This window comes from Macaca thibetana, chromosome 2, assembly GCF_024542745.1.
Source record: "Macaca thibetana thibetana isolate TM-01 chromosome 2, ASM2454274v1, whole genome shotgun sequence".
Lineage (NCBI taxonomy): Eukaryota > Metazoa > Chordata > Mammalia > Primates > Cercopithecidae > Macaca > Macaca thibetana.
The window spans coordinates 30,879,978-30,906,301 of NC_065579.1; the positions used below are offsets into that span (position 1 = coordinate 30,879,978).

Consider the following 26,324-nt stretch of genomic DNA (forward strand, 5'->3'; position numbering starts at 1 on the left):
CCTTGTTTGGCAGCCCTTCTATATTTGTACTTGTGGTTTGTTCTTCTCATGTCAGTCTACCAAAAACAAAAACTTGTTTACCTTCAGATTAACTACAAATGTTCCTGCTAATGCCTCTTCCTGCACAAAGGTTTGGATAAAACAAAAGGCAAAGAGAACAGTTTATAGAAGTAGAAGATAGTGTAGTTTGCTGCTCTTCTCTATTCATCCATTGATGAGCCCTAAGCAACACCCTGAAGCTCCCTGACCCTGTTGTTTCCTCACCCTGAAATAAGAGATCTGGGCTAATCCCTGGAGAGCCTCCCACCTCTAAAAATCTATGGTTGTTTTGGTAGAGCATGTATTGATTAACTCTACAATGAAGAATACTTCTCCAACATTGGTTCTTTATGCTGGCACTTCCCACATGTATCCTGCTGTGCTGTCACACTGACAAAGCTGCAAGCATATCACCTGGTCCCATAGATCAGTGAACACAATATTTAGCCTCTCAGGAGGCTTGTGTTGCGAAGTGATTTCTATCTCAGAACAGAGTCATCTACTTAATGCCTTTGAGGAAAGATAATGTAATAGTCTTTTTAGTGTACTCTGCTGGAAAATTTGAAAGTTATGTTGAAAAATGGTTGTTTATAAAGATGAAACTTTATGGTTTTCATAATCAGTTAACTTTCAATTACTTGTGCTTATATGCTTATATAGGGGGACAGTTGTGTTTGTAATCCAGACTCACATGTGTTGCTTGAAGTACGTTGTGTAGTTTGTCTATGTGTTGGGGTAGGATAGTGAAGGAGCAGCCCAGATGTTCCCTATAATTTTTTTGGTGATATTTAATGTTAAAATGAGTGGTCAGTCTCTAAATATACATTAATAAGTGATCTAGAAGCAGCAGAGTAAAACAGGTAGCAGGCACAGAATTGAAAATCTCCTTCAAATATACAGAAAGTAGGCACACCATTTATCAGTGAATTTAGAGTTCACATACTATGAAAATCTGGGGCCCATTTCCACTAAAAGCTATTTATCACTTGTTTGTGGTATGTTCCTATTTATAGATTTTATTTCAATTATAGGAGACTAAATGTGTGTACTGTTAATTGATGATGATGGTATAATTACAACTTAGCAGTTTCCAGATTAGCTGGCCATACTGTAAGTCATAGTGGTCAGAACACTGAGGATATGTCACTTAACTCAAAAGTTGATTTTTTTTTACTACTGTATATATTATATAAAAGCTCAAGGGGAAACAAGTCCATTAATCATAAATGATCATACATAGAAAATATGATGCTTTTTTAAAATGCTTTTTTCTTTAGCTTGTCTGAAAATAGCATAGGCCTTCAGATGGTGATATATCCAGAGAATGATTCTGTTAACAGTGACTATGCTTAGTGTTGAACTTTGTCATCCAGGAAGGAAATCAAAGAACCAAAAAGTCTTCCTTCCAAATGTTAGTGCACCTCAGATTCTTCATGAGATTTCCTGTTATGCTCCTTTTCCTTTCTTATGTTCTTAAAATGCACTTGGTTTTTTTTTTTTTTTTTTTTTTCCTGTTTCCTTTGTCTATATTTTAAATTGCTTTTTGAATTTGAACATGTCATTATTTTAAGCACTTACTATAAGTCCAATTTGTAAATGAAATCTTGCCTATAATAAGTATATCAAGTTAAGGGTATGCAGTTCACAGATTTATTTTTACATGTTGACATTTATAAGTACATGTGGTAACTTAAGAAATCTTTTCATTACTTAATATGAAATTAGAACTTATTTAGGTCTTTATCTTATCACTGAAGAAGTTGGTTTCAAGTTTAGTTAAAAATAAATTTTGTCTGATATAGGAGGAAATCAGTTTCAAAAGAATGCCTATTTTTAAACAAATGACATATAACAATTTTGGATGAAAGAGAAAATATAAAATCACACTAATATTTGTAGCATCATGAAATATGCTCAGCAAAATCTTTTGACTGCTGAAGTTTCCTATACTCTAGTTGAAACTTGTTTGTGTTTTTTTTTTTTAAGAAAAATAAACACAAAACATTCCTAGGAAACATGCTTTCAAAAATTATTTTCTTTAAAAATACTTTATATTAATTTTTCTAAGCTTGTGCATTATTTTGGTTTGTACTGTATTTTTAGTAATTTGATTAAAGTATTAGAACATTCAGTAGAAAAGTGAAGTTGATTATTTCCTTTTTATGAAATCTAATTATTTTTTCTTATGAAATCCAGGCGATGTAGTTACAGGAAGCGATGCTCAGGTTTCTGTTCCTGTCCAGACTCTAACTGACCTCCAAGGTACAGTTACCATAACAACATAGTGTTTCTTTTTCTTTGCCTACAGTATTATCATTGCCTACTCCAAAACTCCATTTTTCTTTTTGCCTACCCTCCATTCATACTGTTTTTAATTCACTACCATTGTTCAGCCACTGAGTGGCACTATTGTTTAGAACAAAAGTTCCCTCTCATGTCATACCTTGGTGATGCCGAATATGGCTGTGATGTGGGTTTTCTATTAGGTGTGCACAAGCCTCTTTGCAAAATAAGATTCACCCTATATTTTGTGGTTATTATAACATACTATACTTTGTGTGCCAGCTCACGCTGAGGTGTTCTTTTTGTCATACTGGTGATCTGTGACAATATTTGACCAATTAGTTCTGAAATTAGAACACCTTATGTGCTATAATTAGCCAGAAATACTTATATTTTACCTGAAATAATTACAACCTGATTTTGAAATGCTTTTAAGTATTGCCTTTGAATTATGAATTCTATTAACACAAAGTACAGTTTAGCAAATCTTCATATATGGTAACTGGCAATGGTTTTTAAAAAAGAATGTTTAAATATCATATCCATTTGTTCAAAATATAGAAAAAAATGTAGTTTTTAAATATAAAAAGTGATCATCTACCTCCTATGCAATTTTAAAGCATATAAATATTTAAAGTGGCTGCATTAATCTTTTATTATGCAGTCTTTTAGATGAAATATGCCGTAGAGAGGATTTCCGTGTTAAATGGAAGCCTGGAGTAACTTTAAGAATCTTCTATTCAAATTCAGACTAAAATGATAGCAGTATTAATTAAAATCCATATCATGTTTTTCTTAATTTAAAATATCCATATAGTCATGCTAGTAGTATTAAAATACTGCTTTAATAATGATATGTCCTCATATTATCCATTTTTGGAGGGGAGAACAGAAAAGAATGGGTTGTGATTAAGAGATTGATGTATGGGGTTAACTTTAAAAACAAAAACCCACCATGTTGTGGCAATAGAGAAGTAAGCTTTCACTTCTATATATAATTCTGTGTCTCACAGGCGTAGTTTCTGGAGGTATTCTGGTAATTGAACCAGATGAACTTCAAGGGCTTTTCTAACTCAGGGATTCCATGAAGAGCTGTTCATTCTTGCTGTCTGTTGAATGATCTACATAATAAAGGAGTATGATAGCATGGACAAGAGGAAAGGCAGATAATGTCTACATGATTTCTCTTTAGCTTTGCACTTAGATGAATATAAATGTGATCGTCTGATATGGAGAGAATTTACAAGACTTAAATTTATTTTCTAAAATTAAATTCTGAGCCCCACAGGCAACTTTTTAACATGTGTTTTGTTGTCCCAATGTTAATTGCTACAGAGTAGATCTTTGGCTTCTCTGCAAGACATGGGATATGAAGCCCAACTTATACCTGTGGGAAGAAAAGCTGAGGGTTGGCTTGCTTATTTTGACTTCTGCTTCTATATTGTTGATAAATCCAGTTTTTTTCCTACAAACCAGAGCCACAGCACTAATGTAACTGTTTAACTAGAACTTCAAAGAGGGAGGTTATATTGTTTTGTTCATATACCTTGTGTTATATAAGTAGAATTATCTCATTCATTTATTCAACAAGTATTTATGGAGTGCCTGCTGCTGTGTCAAACTCTGTTTTCATTGGTCCCTTGGCTTTCCCTACAGCTTTACCTGGTCATTTGGGCATTACCTTTGCTTTAGATGACCCAGTTAAGACTACATAGTCGGGAACCAGCTCTTTTACTAGATACCCTATTCAGAATCGCCTCTGCCTCCCATACCATAGCAGAGATTTGTATCAGTCTGATAAGGAAAGTTCCAGCAACTTTAATAGATGTGAATCACAAATAAATAGTTTTTAGTCTGTGGTAATGATTTTGACAATGATAGACAATGAGAGTACACCTACCTAATTTGGGGAAGTCACTTTTCGTCTTCCTCGATGTATTCCCTGAAAAGCACCAAGAAGCAAAGGGAAGTAGAAGTAAACCAAAATAGTGGTAGCAGCAAAAAAATATTCTATCTATGCTTAATATAATCAGTGTCAAGGAATTAAACTAGTTAGACTTTCCCAAGTGTCTTTTTTCAAAGCAGTGAAGTGAATTTCAAGAAATAAAGTAAATATCAATACTTTTGATGATTCCTTGATTATAGGTAGTCTTTTTAATGAAATTTTATGTTTGTATCTTTGACTTTTAACACAGCAGTTACATGGGCTTTTTATTTTTAAGAAAAAGCCTGAATATAAAATGAGATTCTATAATTTAGATCAGTAAGTAATTTTTAAAGAATTATTCAAAAATTTCATTTTATATCTTGCAGTGTAGGTTGCAATCACACACCCAAAAAAAAAGCCACAGCAAACTTTGTTTATCAAAGACTTAACTCAGTGAGGTTCTTCAAAATTAGTTTTAGAAATTGCATACTTACCCCAGAAATCTTTGTCAAGAGATATTTACAAATTTATACACACACATACACGACACCTGTTATTTTTAAAGAGAATCTCGAATTTGTAACAACAGAAGTACAGTCAGCCCTCTGTATCCATGGGTTTCACATCTCTGGATTCAGCCAACTACAGGTCAAAAATATTCAGAAAAAAAATGAGTCTCCACTGAACATGTCCAGACATTTTTCTTATAATTCCCTAGACAATATGGTATAACCACCATTTACATAGCATTTACATTGTATTAGGTATTATAAATAATTCAGAGATGACTTAAAGTATAAGGGAGGATATGCGTACATTATATGAAAATAGTACTGCCATTTTATATAAGAGACTATGGCATCCTTGGATTTTGGTATCCACAGCACTCTTGAAACCAATCTCCCATGGATACTGAGGGATGACTAGATTTAGGTATTAACATGTAATGTACCTTTAGGAAAGAAATACAGATTTTTAAAATAATTTCCATAGGCATCTTTAAAAATATATTTGTATGTATACATTTGTGTTATGGATGTAAATATGCACATACATACACACAGATATCTATAACATCAAATTGTCTTAAATATAAAAAGGTTAAAAAAGAAAGTTCCTGTCCAGGTAACCACTGTTGATATTCTTAAGGTAAAACTAAAATATATGATATTAGATGATTCCAATTAATTAAAGGTACCACATGAAAAATGGGGTGGGGGGAATCTCCATTTTCTCCTCCCACCTTTCTGCCAGCCCATTTCCCCAAGGGTAACCATTGTTAAGTTTCTTATGATTTCTACCAGGAGAAAAAAATACATATTAAATTGAGGCATAATGTGGGAGTCACATTAATGTGGTAAGAGCTCACTTGTTTGGAGGTGACTTTCTCTCTGGCCCATCAAGAAGAAAGCACTGACAAAAATGTCCCAGTGTAAATGAAAAGCAGCAAGTTGGTAGAACAAGGAGAGGGGTATCAAGTCAACCGGGGTAGAACAGAGTAATGACAAGAAAAAGAGACAGCTTCCACTCACAAGAGTGAGGGAAGAGACCAAAAAAACAAAAAATGGTCCTTATAGATGGCACTATATTGATTGGCTGCTCTGGTTATTGTTGAGACGTGATAGACCTGAAGCACAACAAGTATTTCCATTATGTTCAGTATAATCACTTTAAGACAGAGAAATAGATGTAAAATGAATTTTGGGAAGTGTCGGTTAGCTAGAAAATGCATTTTTGTGGAACATCTATTCCAGAAGACATTGAATAAATGAGTTGTTTTTGGACTGAAAACAAGATCAGAATTTGCCCTTTACTTTCAAAAGGCCTCATTCCATTTTGCTTTAATCTAATTTTAGGTCACATTTACATCATCCCACATGGCACAACCCTTATGAGAGGGGGAGGGTGGTACAGTTTTGTCTAGCATGGGCTCTGGAGTCAAGCCCAAGTTTGAATTCAGGCTCCATCGCTGCCTTGCTGGATGACCTGGGGAAGTTACTTAACCTCTTACTTGTAAAGAGAGAATAAGAGCAGCTGCTTCAAGGTTTGTTGCTGGACATCATCACAGCACCTGTTGCATAGTGAGGGCTCTAGGGTGCTACCTGCTCAGGTAGTGGTAATGATAGCACCATTATGTGCTTTCCTCAAATACCTCTCTGACTCTCAGAATCAAATAATTAAGGAGCTCATTCCACACATCTATCTTTTCTTAATTATTATTTCTGATATTCTAAAGACACATTTTTGCATGCAGGTACCCAATCCAACAGTGTTTGACTTTTGTGGTCAGGCTAGAGAATGTCTATTCCAGGGGCTTCAAGTACAACCTGTGTCTGTTCACTCTTGTGACAGCAAGATGCATGTCTTTAATTAGTAGACATTAGCCTTTTTGCTGTCTATCACTCAGGTCTGCAAGGAAACAAACTATTACTATATAGGGACCAGATGCCTCATTGTCTTGGTCACTATATAAAGTCAAGGGTATCCCCTTTCTGTGGCCACAGAACAGGGGTTTTCAGGCTTTTCCCTTTCTGCTCATCTAGGCTATACCTTCCCAGCAAGGCCCCCCATAGACGACCTAGCCTCCTGAACATTTTGCCTTTGGGTGTCCAGTGTCCACCTTCCTCAGCTGACCTCAGGTGTACTGAGGTTCTACCTGTCTGTTTAGTAACATACCCACCCCCTTTTCTTTTTTTGCATCAAATTTAGTAAGAGAAAATCCATGAAAATATTATTCATGGGACATAGTAAGAGCTCAATAAGCATTATTTTTCCTTCCTCTTTCCTTCTCTCCCAGCCATTTTGCAGTCAGGAATCTCCACTGATGCCTATGAAGCTCATTCAGTCATTTTAGGCTCTCGACAAGTTACCTCCATTGACATAGAGCACACAGGGCACACTACTTTTATTGAGTGTTTCAGAGAGAGAAAGAGAATGAATGGAGGAAATAAGATAGCTATACACAGCTATGTCTCATCCATAACTTTGTGCAACTAACAAAAAAAAGATAACTTATTCTGTGCAGATAGATGTAGCTCACACCAGGGCACATGACTTAATAAGCAGACTGTGGCCTGGATTTCAGTTGCTCTGCCAGGCAGTCTTATGTGACACATATATGATGGCTCTGTACCTAGTGCCAGTTAGTTGAAATCTGTGGGAAATCATTGAGAAGTGCAGCCAGTGTCCTACCAGGAGAGGTTTCAACAGGAGAATAATCCTATCAAGAGAGAACCTGTGACTCCACAATCCAGAGTATTGCATATTAATCTATATGCTCTAGATTTGGAAACCATCTCTATGCCTTCTGCTAGACATGGTTTATGTCTACGGAGAGCATATGCTAGAGACCACACTAAACCCTTTACATTATCATTTAGGACACACAGCCACTGGTAGATGAGAACTGTGGCCAGTGGAGGGTCAGTGACTTGTTCAAGGCCGTACAACTAGATAGCAACCGAGTTCAGACTCAATCCTAGCTGTGTTGACCCACCAGATATTGGCTTGGGGAATTCTACCCTGTAAATATCTCTCAAATCTACCACCACAGCCTCAGTTTAAGCCCATAATCTCTTGCCTGAACCAATGCAACAGATGGTTCACTCAACCAAGCCCTTATAATCCTCACTCAATTTTCTGGCCTAAAATCTATAGTAACTGCCATCAACCACCAATGAAATAAAGGCCAGACCCCTTAACATAAGAATAAGGAGCTCTTGATCTGTCAGACCCTTGATCTGGCCTTATCTTCCCTCTATCCTCCACTCCCCAGGACTGGATGACCAAGAGGGAAACTAAGCTCATGTTTAGTGTACCAGCAACTTGGTTTGTTCTTAAAAAACAAACAAAACAACAACAACTTGAATTTTAGGTTCAGTGGTACATGTGCAGGCTTGTTACACAGGTAAACATGTGACACGGGGGTTTGCTATACAGATTATTTCATCACCCAGGTACTACGCCTAGTACCCTATAGTTATTTTTTTTAATCTTCTCCCTCCTCCCACCCTCCACATTCAAGTAAGCCCCAGTGCCTGTTGTTCTCCTCTTTGTGTCCACGTGTTCTCATAATTAGCTCCCACTTATAAGTGAGAAAATGTGGTATTTGGTTTTCTGTTCCTGTGTTAGTTTGCTAAAGATAATGGCCTCCAGCTCCATCTATGTTCCTACAAAGAACGTGATGATGTTTTTTATGGTTGTATAGAATTCCATGGTGTATAATGGGGTACCTTCAACTTTAGAAAAAAATTGATATTTGATCCTCCCCCAGAAAACCTTGAAATAATCATCACATTTTTTAGAAAGCACTCTGTTCTTTTTACTTTGATATTGATAGCATTTTCAGTTACATATTGATGGCAGGGAGCACCAAAGGTTTTAATCAGGCCGTGATTAAGCTAGATGTTCCTAGTACAATTCCTTTGAAAACACTGTGGTCTCCACTAGAAAGGACCCTCCCTGAGCCACCACTACCATTTCCTCTTTGAGTTTTAAGATCTAGTTCACACTCTTAATTGTCTGAGACAAGATTGGACACCCCGCCTTTTGTGCACACACAGTGCTGTTGTTTGTACTTCCGTGTTCGCTTTTGCTGCCTAGGGTTGTAGGTTAGTGTGTATACAAGTCTGTATTCCTTGTATGGCTATTTGGGAGTTTCTTAAGAGCTTCTGTTACATTCATCCTTCCCTCCCCAGTGCTAGACAGAGCTTTCTTTAGGCATTTCATGAGATCCCTCTGCATAGGGCTTGTTCCCTGATGTTTGATCATGAGTGAAGGACTACATACATGCATTAATACATGCACACCCTAGGTGGCTTAAGAATGAGCCTATATTTAATGTATTTAAGAACATCTTACAATGTAAAATAATGTTAAATAAATGTCATGGATCAGAAATCCTGAGAACCAAACTGTAATACAGATTCATAGTTAAGACATTTATTGGGCAGCATCCTCGAGATCAGTACTTGGGGAGTGAAAGAAGCAACATTGGCAGGGGGAGAGCTAAACTGCTTCGCAGTTGCTGCTGGAACCCTCTGGGGCTGGGGTAGTCCTCTAGAGTTGTCCACCTTGAGGCAAGGGGGCCGGCTTTTATTTGTCAACCAAACCAGTCACTGGATTGGAGTTAATTCCCAGGGAAGGGGCATGATCTTGGGCAAGGAAACTCTCTTCAGCTGCGGGCAGTTTCCAGAGAAGAACTCAGGAGAGCCATCAACAGCCAGCATTTCCAGCAGCTGGGGGACATAAGTGCCTTGGACCTGAAGAGGGAATTGGGCAGGGCCCCACAGCAGCATATTATAGAATGTGCCTCTAAGAATAGGCTTTAAATTTTAGTGCAACAAAAATGTTAAGTGCTGTGCCTCTCTTTGTCAAAAACAAACAAAAAAAAAGTATGTAGAGAGCTTTGGAACCACTGTGTAGCTTACGGGTTACAAGCTTGCTGAGAATACTGACCCCTCAGCTCAGGAGCTGTCCAGGGGAAGCCTGGATGAGCCCTCATCCATCTACCCCAGTGTGCCATACAAATGTGATCAGATTCTGTGCATACTAGATATGAAAAAGGCAGAGAAGTCTGATAGTGCATCCTTTTATCTTGAGGCAAGACTACTCCAGGTACCTGGGCTTTTCGTATGTATCTCTAGAGGAAATACAGTTGTCCCTCAGTATCTGTGGGGGATTGGTTCCAGGACCCCTGTGGATACCAAAATCCACATATACTCAAGTCTCTTTTATAAAATGGTATAGTGTTTTCATATAACCTATGCACATTTTCTTCTATCCTTCATCTCTAGATTACTTATAATAGCGAATACAGTGTAAATGCTATGTTATACTGAGTTTGCTGCTGTTGTTGTTGAGACAGGGTCCCACTCTGTTGCCCAGACTGGAGTGCAGTGGTGCAATCATGACTCACTGCAGCCTCTACCTCCTGGGCTCAAGTGATTGTCCCTCTTCAGCTTCCTGAGTAGGTGGGACCACAGGTGTGTGCCATCACACCTGGCTGATTTTTCATTTTTATTGTAGAAATGAGTGGACTACAGGCATACACCACCACTCTGTCTCACAGTTTGGTTCTCACTATGTTGCCCAGGTTGGTCTCAAACTCCTGGGCTCAGGCATTCCTCCTGCCTCGGCCTCCCAGAGTGCTGGAATTACAGATGGGAGGCACTTCACCCAGCCTGTTATACTGTATTTTTATTTGTACTATTTGTGTTCTGTGGTTTGGTTGGTTGGTTTTTTGTTTTTGTTTTGAGACTGAGTCTCGCTCTGTCACCCAGACTGGAGTGCAGTGTTGCCCTCCTGGCTCACTGCAACCTCTACCTCCCAGATTCAAGTGCCTCAGCCTGCTAATTTTTTTTTTTTTTTTTTTTTTTTTTTTTTTTTGAGGTGGAGTTTCACTCTGTTGCTCAGGCTGGAGTGCAGTGACGCGATCTTGGCTGACTGCAAGCTCCTCCTCCCGGGTTCACGCCATTCTCCTTCCTCAGCCTCCCGAGAAGCTAGGACCACAGGCGCCCGTCACCACGCCCGGCTAATTTTTTGTATTTTTGGTAGATATGAGGTTTCACCATGTTAGCCAGGATGGTCTCAATCTCCTGACCTCGTGATCCACCCGCCTCGGCCTCCCAAACTGCTGGGATTACAGGCGTGAGCCACTGCAACCAACCTGTATTTTTAATAGAGATGGGGTTTCACCATGTTGGCCAGGCTGGTCTCTAACTCCTGACCTCAAATGATCTGCCTGCCTCGGCCTCCCAAAGTGCTGGGATTACAGGTGTGAGCCACCACATCTGGCCTGTTATTTTTTATGTTTTATTTTTTGATATTTTTGATCCGTTGGTTAAATCTCCAGGTGTAGAACCTGCAGGCATGGACAGTAGACTGTGCTCTCCATCATCCCTTTGGGAACATTTTCTGGTGACTCCATTTTCTTAAGGGTCTGATGCTTATGTTCCCAGAGGGCACAAAAATATGTTAGTAAGCTAATTTTTATAATTGAGGAGAAACATATGTTTTTAATGTGAGATGTAGACCAGGTTCCTTATTAATACTAGCACCAATTTGAAATTTTATAGTTCGCAGATAAGTTTTGATAAGAGCTGATCTTATTATTACCACTGTAAAGGAAGTTTACTAAGCAGGATAATAGCTGCAAAAGAAACCTCTGGGTGTTGTTGCCCCTCAAGGGAACAAGTGCTTTCAAATTCTTTCCGGATGTTTAATTATTCTCATACCTTTAAGAATTGATAAGCTAACTTATTAAAGCAGGTATTCTAAAGATTTCTCCCAGACACATCATTGCCTTATTTTGTTACAATAGTCACAAAATGTAATAACCTTCATGTCACAAAAAACATGACTGTTCATTAGTTTATACCCTTGCTGTCTAATATGGTATCCCCTAGCCACATGTAGCCACTGAGCTCTTGAAATGTATGCTGTGAGTATAAAATATGCACTGCATTTTCAAGACTTAGTATGAAAAAAATAAATGTAAAATTTGTCAATAATTTTTTGTCTTCATGTCAGGCTGATAATAGATTATTAAAATTAATTTTATCTTTACTTTTTAAGTGTGAATACTAACATAAAAATTACATGTGTGGCTCACATTATTTTCTGTTGAGCAGCACTGGTGTATATAATTATTTTCAGATATTCCAGATTGGACATCAGCAAACATTTATTGTAGCCCCACAATGTGCAGGTACTGTGCTAGCTTTTTTCCCAGCAGGTGAAACTGATAATGACCACACTTCGTGCCCGTAGTGAAATTTGTCCATTATAATATAAGCAGGAATGCTAGTGATTGAATACAAGAAGCTTGACCATCAGATATTTTCTGTTCCTAGGAAAAGCCATTCATAAAATATATGTATCCTAGAAATTGGGTAGAAAGGCTTATTTCCAAAATTGTTTGTCATTTTGAAATAATAATTCACTGGAGTCATTCTTCAGGATTCAGAAATTTAAATTTAATTATATATATTGGCATAGTCTTTCTTTTGTTTTTTGTTTTTTGTTTTTTGTTTTTTGTTTTTTTGAGACAGAGTCTTGCTCTGTTGTTACCCAGGCTGGAATGCAGTGGTGCGATCTCAGCTCACTGCAACCTCTGCCTCCAGGGTTTTCCTGTTTCTTCCCAAGTAGCTGGGACTGCAGGGTTCAAGTGATTCTCCTGATTCTGCTCAGTAGCTGGGTCTACAGGCACGCACCACCACGCCCAGCTAATTTATATATTTTTTATAGAGACAGGGTTTCACCAGGTCAGCCAAGCTGGTCTTGAACTCCTGACCTCAGGTGATCCACCCACCTTGGCCTCTCAGAGTGTTGGGATTACAGGCGTGAGCCACCACCACGCCCAGCCAGCATAGGCTTTTAAGTTTGGACAAATCTGGGTTTAACTTATGATGTTTCTAGTGGTATTCATAACTGTGTTCTTGAGCAAGTGAATTAAAGCATCCAAGCCTCAATTTTCTCATACATAACCATCTCACAATGCCATTAGGATTAAATGAAATAATATATGTAAAGGTCCAGATATACACATGGACAAACATTTTGCAAATTCACATTGCTGAAGTGTATTCTAATTTTCTGATTTTTTTGGAGGGGGAATAGGCAAACTAGGGAAATATGTATGTAGAGAAGGTTGGAAAAAAATTAATAGTGCCCAGCTATGATGTATATAAAATCTAGAATCAAAGAAAAGGTTTTTGGGTCTTAATATAATTTCAACATGAAAACAATTGATTTATACAAATCAGGAAAGCTTTTGAAGATTTTTATTTTATTATATTGTAATTTCTTTTGAATGGAAAAACTTTTCAACAGATTTTGATAGAATTTTACATGCAAATTTCATATAATTAGATTTGTTATATAATGCCTTCCCCCCTTCAGAAAATGTTCAAGGCAACTAAATGTTGTAAGATTTAATAGATATAACTGCTTACAACGATTTTTTCATTTTGGAAGAAAATGAAAAAAAGTTATAGTGGTCACCAAAATGCTAACTTTTTCTAGGAGTATAAAAAAATTTAATGCTTCTACCTGAAATTTTAGATTAATTCAGAAATTGAACTGTAATGTCAAATATTGAGAGTCTGGAGATCATAAGTAGAGTATAATATCACAGGAGTAATAAAGAAAATTTCCCCGAGCTGAAGAAAGAAATTGGCCTAGAGATGGAAAAAAAAAAAAATCCCATAAGCAGGATGAAAGTAAAAATGCCACACCCTAGGAACCCCATAAAAGATTTACAAAGCTTCAAGGAAACTCTAAAAGTTTCCAGAGAGAACAAACAAAAAGTTTGTTTATAAGATAATCATCAGATAGACATCAGATTTCTCACTGGTAAAACCAAAGGCCGGAAGACATTTGAGTTTGTTTTCAAAGTTCTGAGGAAAAGTTGTTTTGAACTGGAATCTTATTCTCAGCCAAGCTAACATTCAAATGGGAAGAAAAAAATAGACATTTGGGGACATGTAAGAATTTAGGTCTATCAACAGACCTGCTACCCCCTCCTCCCAAATACTTATTTATTTTGTGCACACACATATCCCATCACTTGTAAAGGTAAAATAATTCTTTTAAAGAACTCTTGAACTAAAAAGGAAATGTTTGAAAAGTACAAATGTAGAAGTTCATGATAATGATAGTGCCAAATACCAAAACCCTGAAAGACAGAGACAAAAGGCCACTCAGAAGAAATGCAGTTATTAGAAAACAAGAAAGACTGTAAAATATCTAAACATACAGCTCAGGAAGATAGAAGGTGAACATCAAAATACAACTAAAGTAAGTAAAGGTATGAATAAGGATAAAAGAAAAGATGAACAGCACATAATAAAACAGATTACATGAGTGAACCAAAAGGTAGTTCTTTAAAAACAGTGAAGTAATCCAGTATTCAGTAAGTCCGATCAAGAATAAATGAGAGAAAAACACTAACACATTCAAAATAAGAATTGTGAAATAACTGAAGATACAGAAGAAGGATAAGTTGTTGTAAGAGACTACTATATACAACTTTGTAAGCTGAAAATGTAGACAAAGTTTTCTCTTGCTGAGGTAAAAATTACCACAAACTTTGTGATGTAAACAATACAAATTTATTTAACATTTCTCTAGGTCAGAAGTCTGAAACAGATTCTCTAGGCTAAAATCAAGGTTTCGGGAGGCTCTGGGGAAGAATCTGTTTCCTTGTTGATTTGCTATGTTGACAGAATTCAGTTCCTTTTAACTATAGGACCAAGGTCTTCATTCCCGTACTGTCTGTTAGCTGAGACCCATTCCCAGCTTCTGGAAGATGACATATTCCCCAGTTTATGGCCCTATTTCTCCATCCTTAAGGCCAGCAACACCAGGCCAAGCCCCTCTCATGTTTGAACTCTCTCCTCTTTCTTGAGTTTGTTCTCTCTAGCTCATTCTTCTGCCTTCCTCTTCTACTTTAAGAACTCACAGGATTAGATTGTCCCACCATGATAACCCAAGATACTGTCTCCATCTCAACATCCTTAACCTTAATCACACCTGCAAAGTCTCTTCTGCCATGTAAGGTAACAAATTCATAGACTCTGGGAATTAAGGGCTTAGGCATTATTCTACCTCCCATATGGCTTTTTAAAGGAAGATATGAATTATCCCAAGAAGAAGTAGAAATTCTTAATAAGGGAACAACAACAAAAAAAATCCCGAAAGTCATTACAGCAATTCCTTTAAAAAGTCACTAGCCCTAGAGGGTTATAAGTCAATAAATAATCGAAACTTTGAAGAGATGAATAAATTCAGTTATATAAGCTTATAAAAAGAAGGATTTTTTTTTTTTCATTTTGTCAAAAAGCATTGTGAATCAAAAATGCCATGGCTTCTTGATTTGTCTTTTGTTCTATGGCCTTTTAAAAGTAATTTGAAATTCAAAACTAAGCCATCCTTTTGTTTTAGCTGTTATTTTCCACCACCTCAAAGGCAATAAAAGCCACTGGCTTAAGGAGTTCCAAGGAGCAAGGAGAAAATTTGTGAAAGGAAAAATTCCTGAAAGAAAAGATAAATTTATGAAAAGGACAAAGGAAAAACCTAGATTCATAATACCTAAATTATATTCCATTATATTATCTTAGGGTAAGAAATGCTTCCTAAGCAGGACCCTAAAAATAAAAGACATAAAAGAAAAAGACATACACAGAAAGGATTAATTTCCAGAATTTAGAAAAAACTTTCCTGAATCAGCTTTGAAAAGTAAAATGAGCAGAGAGTTCACAAAGGACCTTAAAATGTGCTCTAGATATGTTAAAAGATACTCAGCCTCTGTAGTTATCAGGAAACTTTAAGCTAACATAGTGAAGTCCTCCTCTATCTTATTAACCACATAAATAGATGAGTAGATAAAGATATAATGTCATGTTATATTTACATATAAACACATGTGCATACACACACACATATATAAAATAGCACATCATATTCAGTCTCCACAAAGGTGATAGGCCTTCAGAAATTGCAAGAGACTTATAAATTGTTAAAACCTTAGGGCAATTTGGAATTATTTATCTAAATTTAAAATGTGCATATAGTTATACATAGCAGTTCCACTTACATAATTCTACCTTGTAGAAATAGCCAACTGTTTGTGCCTAAAGATGTACCTTTCTAAAATGTTAATTGGTGTTTTGTTTGGAATAGCTAAACATTAGAAGAAACCTAAATGACTACTCAAGAGTGCTACAGAATTTTTTTCTTCACAGCTCTTAAAAAGAGGACATATGACATAGACAAATTTCCTAGATCAAGGTAGGTTCAGAAAGCAAGTCAGGAGAGAGAAGCACCTTTGGAGTAGCATGGCAGGGACCCCTGAAAATCTATTCCTCCATAAAATCATAAGAACAGTGACAAAAATGATCAAAACCAACTTTTTCAGAACTCTGAAAGTTAACCAAAGGATGACAACAATCAAGGAAAACTGGCTGAATCTTAGTACGAACAGCGAGTTTTATGGTGTATTAGCTTGCCCTATTCCCATCACCCTCTTTCCAGCTCTACAGTAGCTTTGAAAACTAGTAAGTAACCTTACAACCACACGAGGATGCAGAATGTGTCTGGAGTACCCTAAAACTTCTATCCCCAGTGAATTGTCACCATTTGACATGTTCAGCAGCTCCCCAGAGCTCACTCATAGGGCCTTATGCTAACAAACCCTATCATTAAGTGTATGTTAAATTGTCAGTAGGAATTATTAAACATCATAGCTGCCTAAGGCAGCATTACCAGTTGGAGAAAACAAGATGCTAGCCAAAAATTTAACAGGAAAATCAGAGGCTAGCCAAAAACTGAAAAGGAAGATCTGGGGAACGAGATGTCCATAGGGGCTTTGAAAAGCTCCAACATATTCCTGGGATTCTAGAAGACCACACGGGTGTGCAGTATTGTGCACATGCCCACAGAAGACTTGAGGGGGGCATAATCTCCCAACTCTTAGTGAACTTAAGGCTCTAAAACGCAGGAATGAAGGCTAAGAGTTGTAAACTGACTGCTGTCACAACACATACAAAGAGCCCCTTGCAAAGGCTAACAGACTTACTGGTTCAAGGCATTTAATGAAAGGAAATCTGTGTCTCTTTATGGACCACTAAGCTAACCAGGCAGAAACTTCCATGACCACACACAACAAAGAATATAGACTTCACAGAATTAATTTAATAAAGTTACTAAAACAGCAACAAATGGCAAGAAAAACAAGTTCAGATGGTGAAATGGGATCTGATTCCCAGAGTTGCCACATATTATTAAAATGTCCAGTTTTCAATAAATTTATAAGGCATGAGAAAGGAAAAAAAAAAACACAGGAAAGTATGGCCCACACAACGGGGAAAAAGCAGGCAATACAGATTCTGTCAGAGGAAGCCTGGACATTAGACTTACTGGATAAAGACTTTAAGTCAGCTACTGTAAATATGTCAAAGAACTGCAAGAAACCCTTTCTAAAGAACTGAAGGAATGAATGGGAAGAGTGTCTCATCAAATAGAGAATATCAGTAAAAAGATAAGGGCTTTATAAAAAGAGAATTAAATAGATATTCTGAGGTTGAAAAATACAGCAACTGAAATTTTAAAAGTTATTACAGGGGCTCAACAGCAGATTTGAGCTGACAAAGAATCAGAACTTGGAATATATGTCAACTGAAATTATCCAGTCAGAGGAACAGAAAGACAAAGAATAAAGAAAAACAAAGCCTCAAGGACCTGCAGAACACCATGAAGCATAATAACGTACAGATAGTGAGAGCCTCAGAAGGAGAGAAGAAAAAGAGAGGGGAAGATGGAATATTTGAAGAAATGCTGGCTGAAATATTTCACAATTTTTATGAAAATCATTAGTACATACCTCAAAGAAGTCCAGTTAACTCCAAGCAGGATAAACTCAAAGAGATCTACACCTAGACACATCATAGACTGTCAAAAGCTGACAACAAAGAGGGTCTTGAAAGCAGCAATAGAAAAACAGCTCATAATACATAAGAGTTCCTCAGTAAGATTGAAAGTTGACTTCTCATAAAAAACCAGAGAGTCCAGAAGGCAGTAGGATGACATATTCAAAATAATGAAAAGCCGGTCAGTCTAGAGTTCTATTATATATCCAATAAAACTATTCTTCAAAAAGGAAAGAGAAATTCAGACAATTACAGATAAATAGAAACTGAGAGTATTCAGTGCTAGTAAACCTTCCCTGTAAGACATGATAAAGAAAGTCCTTCAGGCTGAAATGAAAGGACACAAGACATCAGTTCAAATCCACACAAAGACAAAGAGTTCTGATAAAGGTAGCTGTGTAGGTAAATATAAAAGATAATATAAATTTATTTTTCATAAATCTTGTATTGTTAATATGGCAGTACTACCAGATTGATGTACATATTCGCTGTAATACCTATCAAAATTCCAGATGTCTTTTTTGGAGAAAACGATAAACTGATTCTAAAATTCATATGGAAATGCAAAGCACCCCCAAAACAATCTTGAAAGAGAACAAAGCTGGAGAACTCACATGTCTTGATTTCAAAACTTATTATATAGTTATTTTCATCAAAACAATGTGATACTGACATAAAGATCATCATATATAAATGGAATAGAGTTGAGAGTATGGTAAGTTGATATTCAACATGGGTGCCAAGATTATTTGTGTGGAAAGAGTAGTCTTTTTTACAAATAGTTCTGGGAAAACTAGATATCCACATGCAAAAGAATGAACTTGAGCTACTTCTTCACACTGTATACAAAAATTAACTCAAAAGAAGTCATAGAATTAAATTCTGGAGTTATAACTATAACACCCTTAGAAGAAAACTTGAGTAAATCTTCATGACCTCAGGTTAGGCAGTAGTTTCTTAGATATGACACCATGAGCACAAGCAACAAAAGAAAAAATAGGTAGATGAGACTTCATCCAATTAAGTAGTTTTGGGCTTCCAAGGACACCATTAATAAGTGAAAAGACAAACACAGAACAAAAGAATTTTTTGCAAATCATATGTTTGATAAGGAACTTGCACCCAGAACATATGAAGAACACTTACAACTCAAAAATAAAAAGGAAAATACCCCAACTTTTTAAATGGGCAAAAGATTTGAATAAACATTTTTCTGAAGAAGATGAGTGTCTAATAAGTACCTGAAAGGATGCTAAGCATCATGAGCCATTGGAAAATTGCAAATCAAAATCACAGTGAGGGCCGGGCGCGGTGGCTCAAGCCTGTAATCCCAGCACTTTGGGAGGCCGAGACGGGCGGATCACGAGGTCAGGAGATCGAGACCATCCTGGCTAACACGGTGAAACCCCGTCTCTACTAAAAAATACAAAAACTAGCCGGGCGAGGTGGCGGGCGCCTGTAGTCCCAGCTACTCGGGAGGCTGAGGCAGGAGAATGGCGGGAACCCGGGAGGCGGAGCTTGCAGTGAGCTGAGATCCGGCCACAGCACTCCAGCCTGGGCGACAGAGCAAGACTCCGCCTCAAAAAAAAAAAAAAAAAAAAAAAAATCACAGTGAGATACCATCTCACACCCACTAGGCTGGCTGAAATAAAAAGATAGCTGAGAGTAAGTGTTGACAAGCATGTGGAGAAATTGGAACGCTTATACAATACTGATGGAAATGTAAAATGGTGTAGTCACTTTTGAAAACTGGCAGTTTCTCAAAATATTAAATGCAGAGTTGCCATATTGACCCACCAGTTCCACTTCTAGATATCTACCTGAGACAAAGGGAAACAATATGTCCACATAAAAACTTAAACAGGAATGTTCATAGCAGCATTATTCATAATAGCCAAAAATGGGTATAAGCTAAATGTTCATCAACTGATGAGTATATAAACCAAATGTGGTACCCATACAGTGGAATAGTATTTGGCAATGAAAGGAATGAAGTGCTAATAAATGCTATAAAATAGATGGACTTTTAAGCACTGTCCCAAGAGAAAGAAGCCAGTCACGGAAGACCACATATAATATCATTCCATGTACATGACATGTCTAGAAAAGGCAAATTCATAGAGCCAGAAGTAGATTGTGATTGCAAGGACTATGAGAAGAGGGGGCATATTGGGAATAACTGCTAATGGCCACAAATTTTCTTTTATCAGTGATTAAGTTGTTCTCAAGTAGATAGTTTTGATGGTCATGCATCTCTGTAAATATACTTTAAAAAATACTGAATGATATTATTTTAAAAGGTGAATGTTATGGCATAAGAATTATATCTCAAAGTGTTGTTTTCAATATTTATAATGAAAGTGTATTTGCATATAAGTGGAATAATTTTAAAAATAGAAAAAAAATAGGTGGCTCCTGAGATCTTGTTTGGTTCTAATATTCTAGGATCCCGTGTTATTGAGCTTATTACTATGAAAAGGTATCCCTGGGAAGTTAAGGCCTAGAGTCCTGGTGGTGGGTGGGGAACATGGAGGCAGAGAAGGGAAGAGATAAAGGCCTAGTTGGAATTTTCATAGTCTAGGCCCTTATAAGCATAGGATACTTCTAGGCCTTGGGGCCTGTTCTCTACTCTTTCCTAACTTCAGGAGTCCTTCAAGACTCAGCTCCAATATCATGCATTACAAGTTGGATTCTTCAGGAAGCATACCCTGAGATAGAATTAGAAGTACAGAAAGTTTATTGGGGGAATAACACATGTGAAAGGAAAAGAGGAGGAATCAGAGTTGGGCAGAGGGATGGGGGCAGACCATGATGCAAATCTAACAAGTCTCTGCCAGTTCAAAGGGGAACTCTGCAGCCAAGATTTCCTATTAGAGGAGTCCTGTATTGACTGGAAATGGGTAGACCCTTTATTCCCAGTCACTAGCTGGGAACCACCCTGAGAAGAGCATGATCTTAGTTTAAAACCTGAGGCAGATCCTGAACAATCTAATCGCTAGAGGCTATCAGCTAACCATCTTCCTTGAAGTCACAAATACTTCCTTAAAGAGAGATACATCAGCCCTCCAAATCTGCCACACTTCCTTCTGAAATGTGGCTTGACTCTCTCCTTCTATCCAAGGAAGAGGTAATAGCTCTCTCCTAAGAAATACAACATTCTTGTTAGCATTCTTGGTTTATCATTTATCTCCTTGCCCCTAGGTTCTGCACTCTGGGAGGACAGAAACTTAATCTGAATACTTCATGTTTAATGCAGAGGAAGCTTCAGTGTAATAAAATTGTCTTGAGATCAGGGACAATCAGGGACTCTCAGGGACTGGGAGTAGGTAATTACTATTCTAACTATATTGTAACAACCTTTGACCCAAGATTGGAGAAGGTTAGTCTATAAAGTAACTATTAGTATCTACTTGATTTTCTTCCTACCTCTGGCTGCTGCTTGTCAATCAGCTTTGCTGCTTTCTCATGATATCTCTGACTTTTAAATTGTGACAATTTCCAAGGGGCCAATCTGTGGGCCTAAATCCCTTTTCTGTCTATCCCTTCTCCATTGATAACCTCATGGTTTAAATACAGTCTTTACAGTACTGACTTCCAAACTTGTATCTCTAGCTCACATCTCTTCCCTGAAATCCAGACTCATTCCCCACTGCTTATGTGACATCTCTATTTGGATATCTGACTTGGCACCATAGACTCAGCAGGTCTAAAACTAAACAGCTGATCTTATTCCTAAAACCTGCTTCTCTTCACTCTTCCCCACCTCAGTAAATAGCCACTCCATCATTCTTCTTGCTTAGGCCAAAAATTGGAAGTTAAGCTTGACTCTTCTCTTTCTCTCATACTCCTAGTGGGTTCATCAGTAAATCCAGTCACTTTTGTCCAAAATATGACCACTTCTCACCACCAAGCTATGATCATTCTGAGTATTTACATTTTTGCATTAGCAAAAATTGGTTCCTCTGCTTTTGCCTTTGTTCCCCCCGACTCACCCCCCCTTGCCTGTCTCTGATTCTGTTCTCAACACAACAGCCAGAGCAATCCTTTTAAAATGTAAGTCAAATCCTGTCACTCCTCTCTTCAAACCCTCTAGTGACATCCCGTAGCTTCCCTTCTCAGAGTAAAAGTAATCAAAATCATCTACAAATCCCGACCTGTTCTAATCCCCCTGCTTGCTCTCAAACCTCATCTCTTACCCTTCTCCTCCTCGCTCTTAGCTCTAACCATACTGGTCACTTTGTGATCTCCTTGAACACACAAAGATCCTGCATTAGGGCCTTAGGACTTGCTGTTTTTGCATATCTTCTGCAAAGCGGGTACTTCACCTTCTTCAGGTTTTTGCTAAAATGTTAATGTTCCTGAATTCTCATTGACACCTTCCTTTACCAGAGGGAAGAGGAGAGATGCTTTTTTGAAAAACTTTGGCCAAAGATTTGGATTTTTTTTAATCTTGCTAGTGTAAAGTGCAGTATAATAGATTCTGGTTTCTGTAATTAAGGGATGATTCCATTAGTGAAGAAAAACCTAGTTATTTAACCATTATTTACTGAAACTTTGATTTTTTTTTTTTTTTAATATAAGTAGAGAGTTTATTTGGGCCAAGCTTGAAGATTGCAACTCAGGAGTACAGATTCAAGTTGCCCTGAATATACCCTCTGATTAGCAGCAGTTACAAGTGGATTTTTAAAATTATTATTATACTTTAAGTTCTAGGGTACATGTGTACAATGTGCAGGTTTGTTACATATGTATACATGTGCCATGTTGGTGTGCTGCACCCATTAACTTGTCATTTATATTAGGTATATCTCCTAATGCTATCCCTCCCACCTCCCCACTCCCCACAATAGGCCCCGGTGTGTGATGTTCCCCTTCCTGTGTCCAAGTGATCTCATTGTTCAGTTCCCACCTATGAGTGAGAACATGCGGTGTTTGGTTTTCTGTTCTTGTGATAGTTTGCTGAGAATGATGGTTTCCAGCTGCATCCATGTCCCTACAAAGGACACAAACTCATCCTTTTTTTATGGCTGCATAGTATTCCATGGTGTATATGTGCCACATTTTCTTAATCCAGTCTGTCACTGATGGACATTTGGGTTGATTCCAAGTCTTTGCTATTGTGAATAGTGCCACAGTAAACATACATATGCATGTGTCTTTATAGCAGCATGATTTATAATCCTTTGGGTATATCCCCAGTAATGGGATGGCTGGGTCAAATGGTGTTTCTAGTTCTAGATCCTTGAGGAATCGCCACACTGTCTTCCACAATGGTTGAACTAGTTTACAGTCCCACCAACAGTGTAAAAGTGTTCCTATTTCTCCACATCCTCTCCAGCAGGATTGGTTGGTAGGCTATTAATTATTGCCTCAATTTCAGAGCCTGCTATTGGTCTATTCAGGGACTCAACTTCTTCCTGGTTTAGTCTTGGGAGGGTGTAAGTGTCCAGGATTTATCCATTTCTTCTAGGTTTTCTAGTTTATTTGCATAGAGGTGTTTATAGTATTCTCCGATGGTAGTTTGTATTTCTGTGGGGTCAGTGGTGATATCCCCTTTATCATTTTTTATTGCGTCTATTTGATTCTTCTCTCTTTTCGTCTTTATTAGTCTTGCTAGCGGTCTATCAATTTTGTTGATCTTTTCAAAAAACCAGCTCCTGGATTCATTGATTTTTGGGAGGGTTTTCTGTGTCTCTGTCTCCTTCAGTTCTGCTCTGATCTTAGTTATTTCTTGCCTTCTGCTAGCTTTTGAAAGTGTTTGCTCTTACTTCTCTAGTTCTTTTAATTGTGATGTTAGGGTGTCAATTTTAGATCTTTCCTGCTTTCTCTTGTGGGCATTTAGTGCTATAAATTTCCCTCTACACACTGCTTTAAATGTGTCCCAGAGATTCTGGTATATTGTATCTTTGTTCTCATTCGTTTCAAAGAACATCTTTATTTCTGCCTTCATTTTATTATGTACCCAGTAGTCATTCAGGAGCAGGTTGTTCAGTTTCCATGTAGTTGAGTGGTTTTGAGTTTCTTAATCCTGAGTTCTAGTTTGATTGCACTGTGGTCTGAGAGACAGTTTGTTATAATTTCTCTTCTTTTACATTTGCTGAGGAGTGCTTTACTTCCAACTATGTGGTCAATTTTGGAATAAGTGCAGTGTGGTGCTGAGAAGAATATATATTCTGTTGATTTGGAGTGGAGAGTTCTGTAGATGTCTGTTAGGTCTGCTTGTTGCAGAGTTGAGTTCAATTCCTGGATCTTTGTTAACTTTCTGTCTCGTTGATCTGTCTAATGTTGACAGTGGGGTGTTAAAGTCTCCCATTATTATTGCATGGGAGTCTAAGTCTCTTTGTAAGTCTCCAAGGATTTGCTTTATGAATCTGGGTGCTCCTGTATTGGGTGCATATGTATGTAGGATAGTTAGCTCTTCCTGATGAATTGATCCCTTTACCATTATGTAATGGCCTTGTCTCTTTTGATCTTTGATGGTTTAAAGTCTGTTTTATCAGAGACTAGGATTGCAACCCCTGCTTTTTTTTGTTTTCCATTTGCTTGGTAGATCTTCCTCCATCCCTTTATTTTGAGCCTATGTGTGTCTCTGCATGTGAGATGGGTCTCCTGAATACAGCAAACTGATGATTCTTGACTCTTTATCCAGTTTGCCAGTCTGTGTCTTTTAATTGGACCATTTAGTCCATTTACATTTAAGGTTAATATTTTTATGTGTGAACTTGATCCTGTCATTATGATATTAGCTGGTTATTTTGCTCATTAGTTGATGCAGTTTCTTCCTAGCATTGATGAACTTTACATTTTGGCATGTTTTTGCAATGGCTGGTACCGATTGTTCCTTTCCATGTTTAGTGCTTCCTTCAGGATCTCTTGTAGGGCAAGCCTGGTGGTGACAAAATCTCTAAGCATTTGCTTGTCTGTAAAGGATTTTATTTCTCCTTCACTTATGAAACTTAGTTTGACTGGATATGAAATTCTGGGTTGAAAATTCTTTTCTTTAAGAATGTTGAATATTGGCCCCCACTCTCTTCAGGCTTGTAGAGTTTCTGCCGAGAGATCTGCTATTAGTCTGATGCGCTTCTGTTTGTGGGTAACCCGACCTTTCTCTCTGGCTGCCCTTAACATTTTTTCCTTCATTTCAACTTTGGTGAATCTGGCAATTATGTGTCTTGGAGTTGCTCTTCTCGAGGAGTATCTTTGTGGCATTCTTTGTATTTCCTGAATTTGAATGTTGGCCTACCTTACTATGTTGGGGACGTTGTTCTCCTGGATGATATCTTGCAGAGTGTTTTCCAACTTGGTTCCATTTTCTCCGTCATTTTCAGGCACACCAATCAGACGTAGATTTGGTCTTTTCACATAATCACATATTTCTTGGAGGCTTTGTTCATTTCTTTTTACTCTTTTTTCTCTACACTTCTCTTCTCGCTTCATTTCATTCATTTGATCTTCAGTCACTGATACTCTTTCTTCCAGTTGATCGATTCGGTTACTGAAGCTTGTGCATTTGTCACATAGTTCTCGTGTCATGGTTTTCATCTCTATCTGTTATTTTATGGTCTTCTCTGCATTGATTATTCTTGTTATCCATTCATCCATTCGTTTTTCAAGGTTTTTAGTTTCTTTGCGCTGGGTATGTAGTTCCTCCTTTAGCTCTGAGAATTTTGACCGACTGAAGCTTTCTTCTCTCAACTCGTCAAAGTCATTTTCTGTCCAGCTTTGTTCCATTGCTGGCGATGAACTGCGTTCCTTTGGAGGGGTAGATGTGCTCTGATTTTTTGAATTTCCAGCTTTTCTGCACTGCTTTTTCCCCATCTTTGTCGTTTTATCTGCCTTTGGTTTTTGATGATGGTGACGTACTCATGGGGTTTTGGTATGGGTGTCCTTTCTGTTTGTTAGTTTTCCTCCTGACAATCAGGCTCCTCAACTGCAGGTCTGTTGGAGTTTGCTTGAGGTCCACTCCAGACCCTGTTTGCCTGGGTATCAGCAGCGGAGGCTGCAGAAGATAGAATATTGTTGAACAGTGGGTGTTGCTGTCTGATTCTTGCCCTGGAAGCTTCGTCTCAGAGGTGCACCCAGTCGTGTGAGGTGTCAGTCTGCACCTCAGTTGAAAATGCAGAAATCACCCATCTTCTGTGTTGCTCACGCTGGGAACTGGGGACTGGAGCTGTTCCTATTCGGCCATCTTGGGTGCCCCCCCCTTTTTTTTTTTAGTTCTTTTATATGTGTGCAATGCTTGGATAATTGTAGTATAAAAAACATAGAAAACTATGGTGGTAGATACTTCACTGTTTTTTAAAAAACTGGTGGCTATTCTGATACATACAAATGCATGCATTTTAATACTCCATAGTGTCATTATGTTGATAGTATCAACCTAGTGGTATCATAATTGATCATCATTTCTTAAAAACAGTAGATTAAGTAGCTTAGTGAAAGAGTCTGGTGTTTCATTATTGCTACTTAATTTTTCTTACAGGGCAAAGTTCTAAAAACATCAGTTCATCTCCAAGTGTTGAGAGTTTGCCTGGAGGAAGAGAATTCACTGGCTCCCCACCTTCATCTGCTACTAAAAAAGATTCCTTTTTTAGCAACATCTCACGTTCCCGCTCACACAGCAAAACTATGGGCAGAAAAGAATCTGT

General features: G+C 37.7%; 1 protein-coding gene across 12 annotated transcripts in view; it reads left to right on the plus strand.

Annotated features, from left to right (window-relative positions):
* Window positions 1–26,324, plus strand: part of TBC1D5 (TBC1 domain family member 5) — a 566,253-nt gene that overhangs the window by 482,677 nt on the left and 57,252 nt on the right. For 11 of the 12 annotated variants that reach the window (XM_050779554.1, XM_050779547.1, XM_050779556.1 and 8 more), the window contains 2 exons: window positions 2,236–2,301; window positions 26,159–26,322. In XM_050779554.1, the coding sequence (XP_050635511.1) occupies window positions 2,236–2,301; window positions 26,159–26,322 (230 nt within the window). The remainder of the gene's footprint in view (window positions 1–2,235; window positions 2,302–26,158; window positions 26,323–26,324) is intronic. The other variant, XM_050779557.1, reaches the window with a different exon arrangement.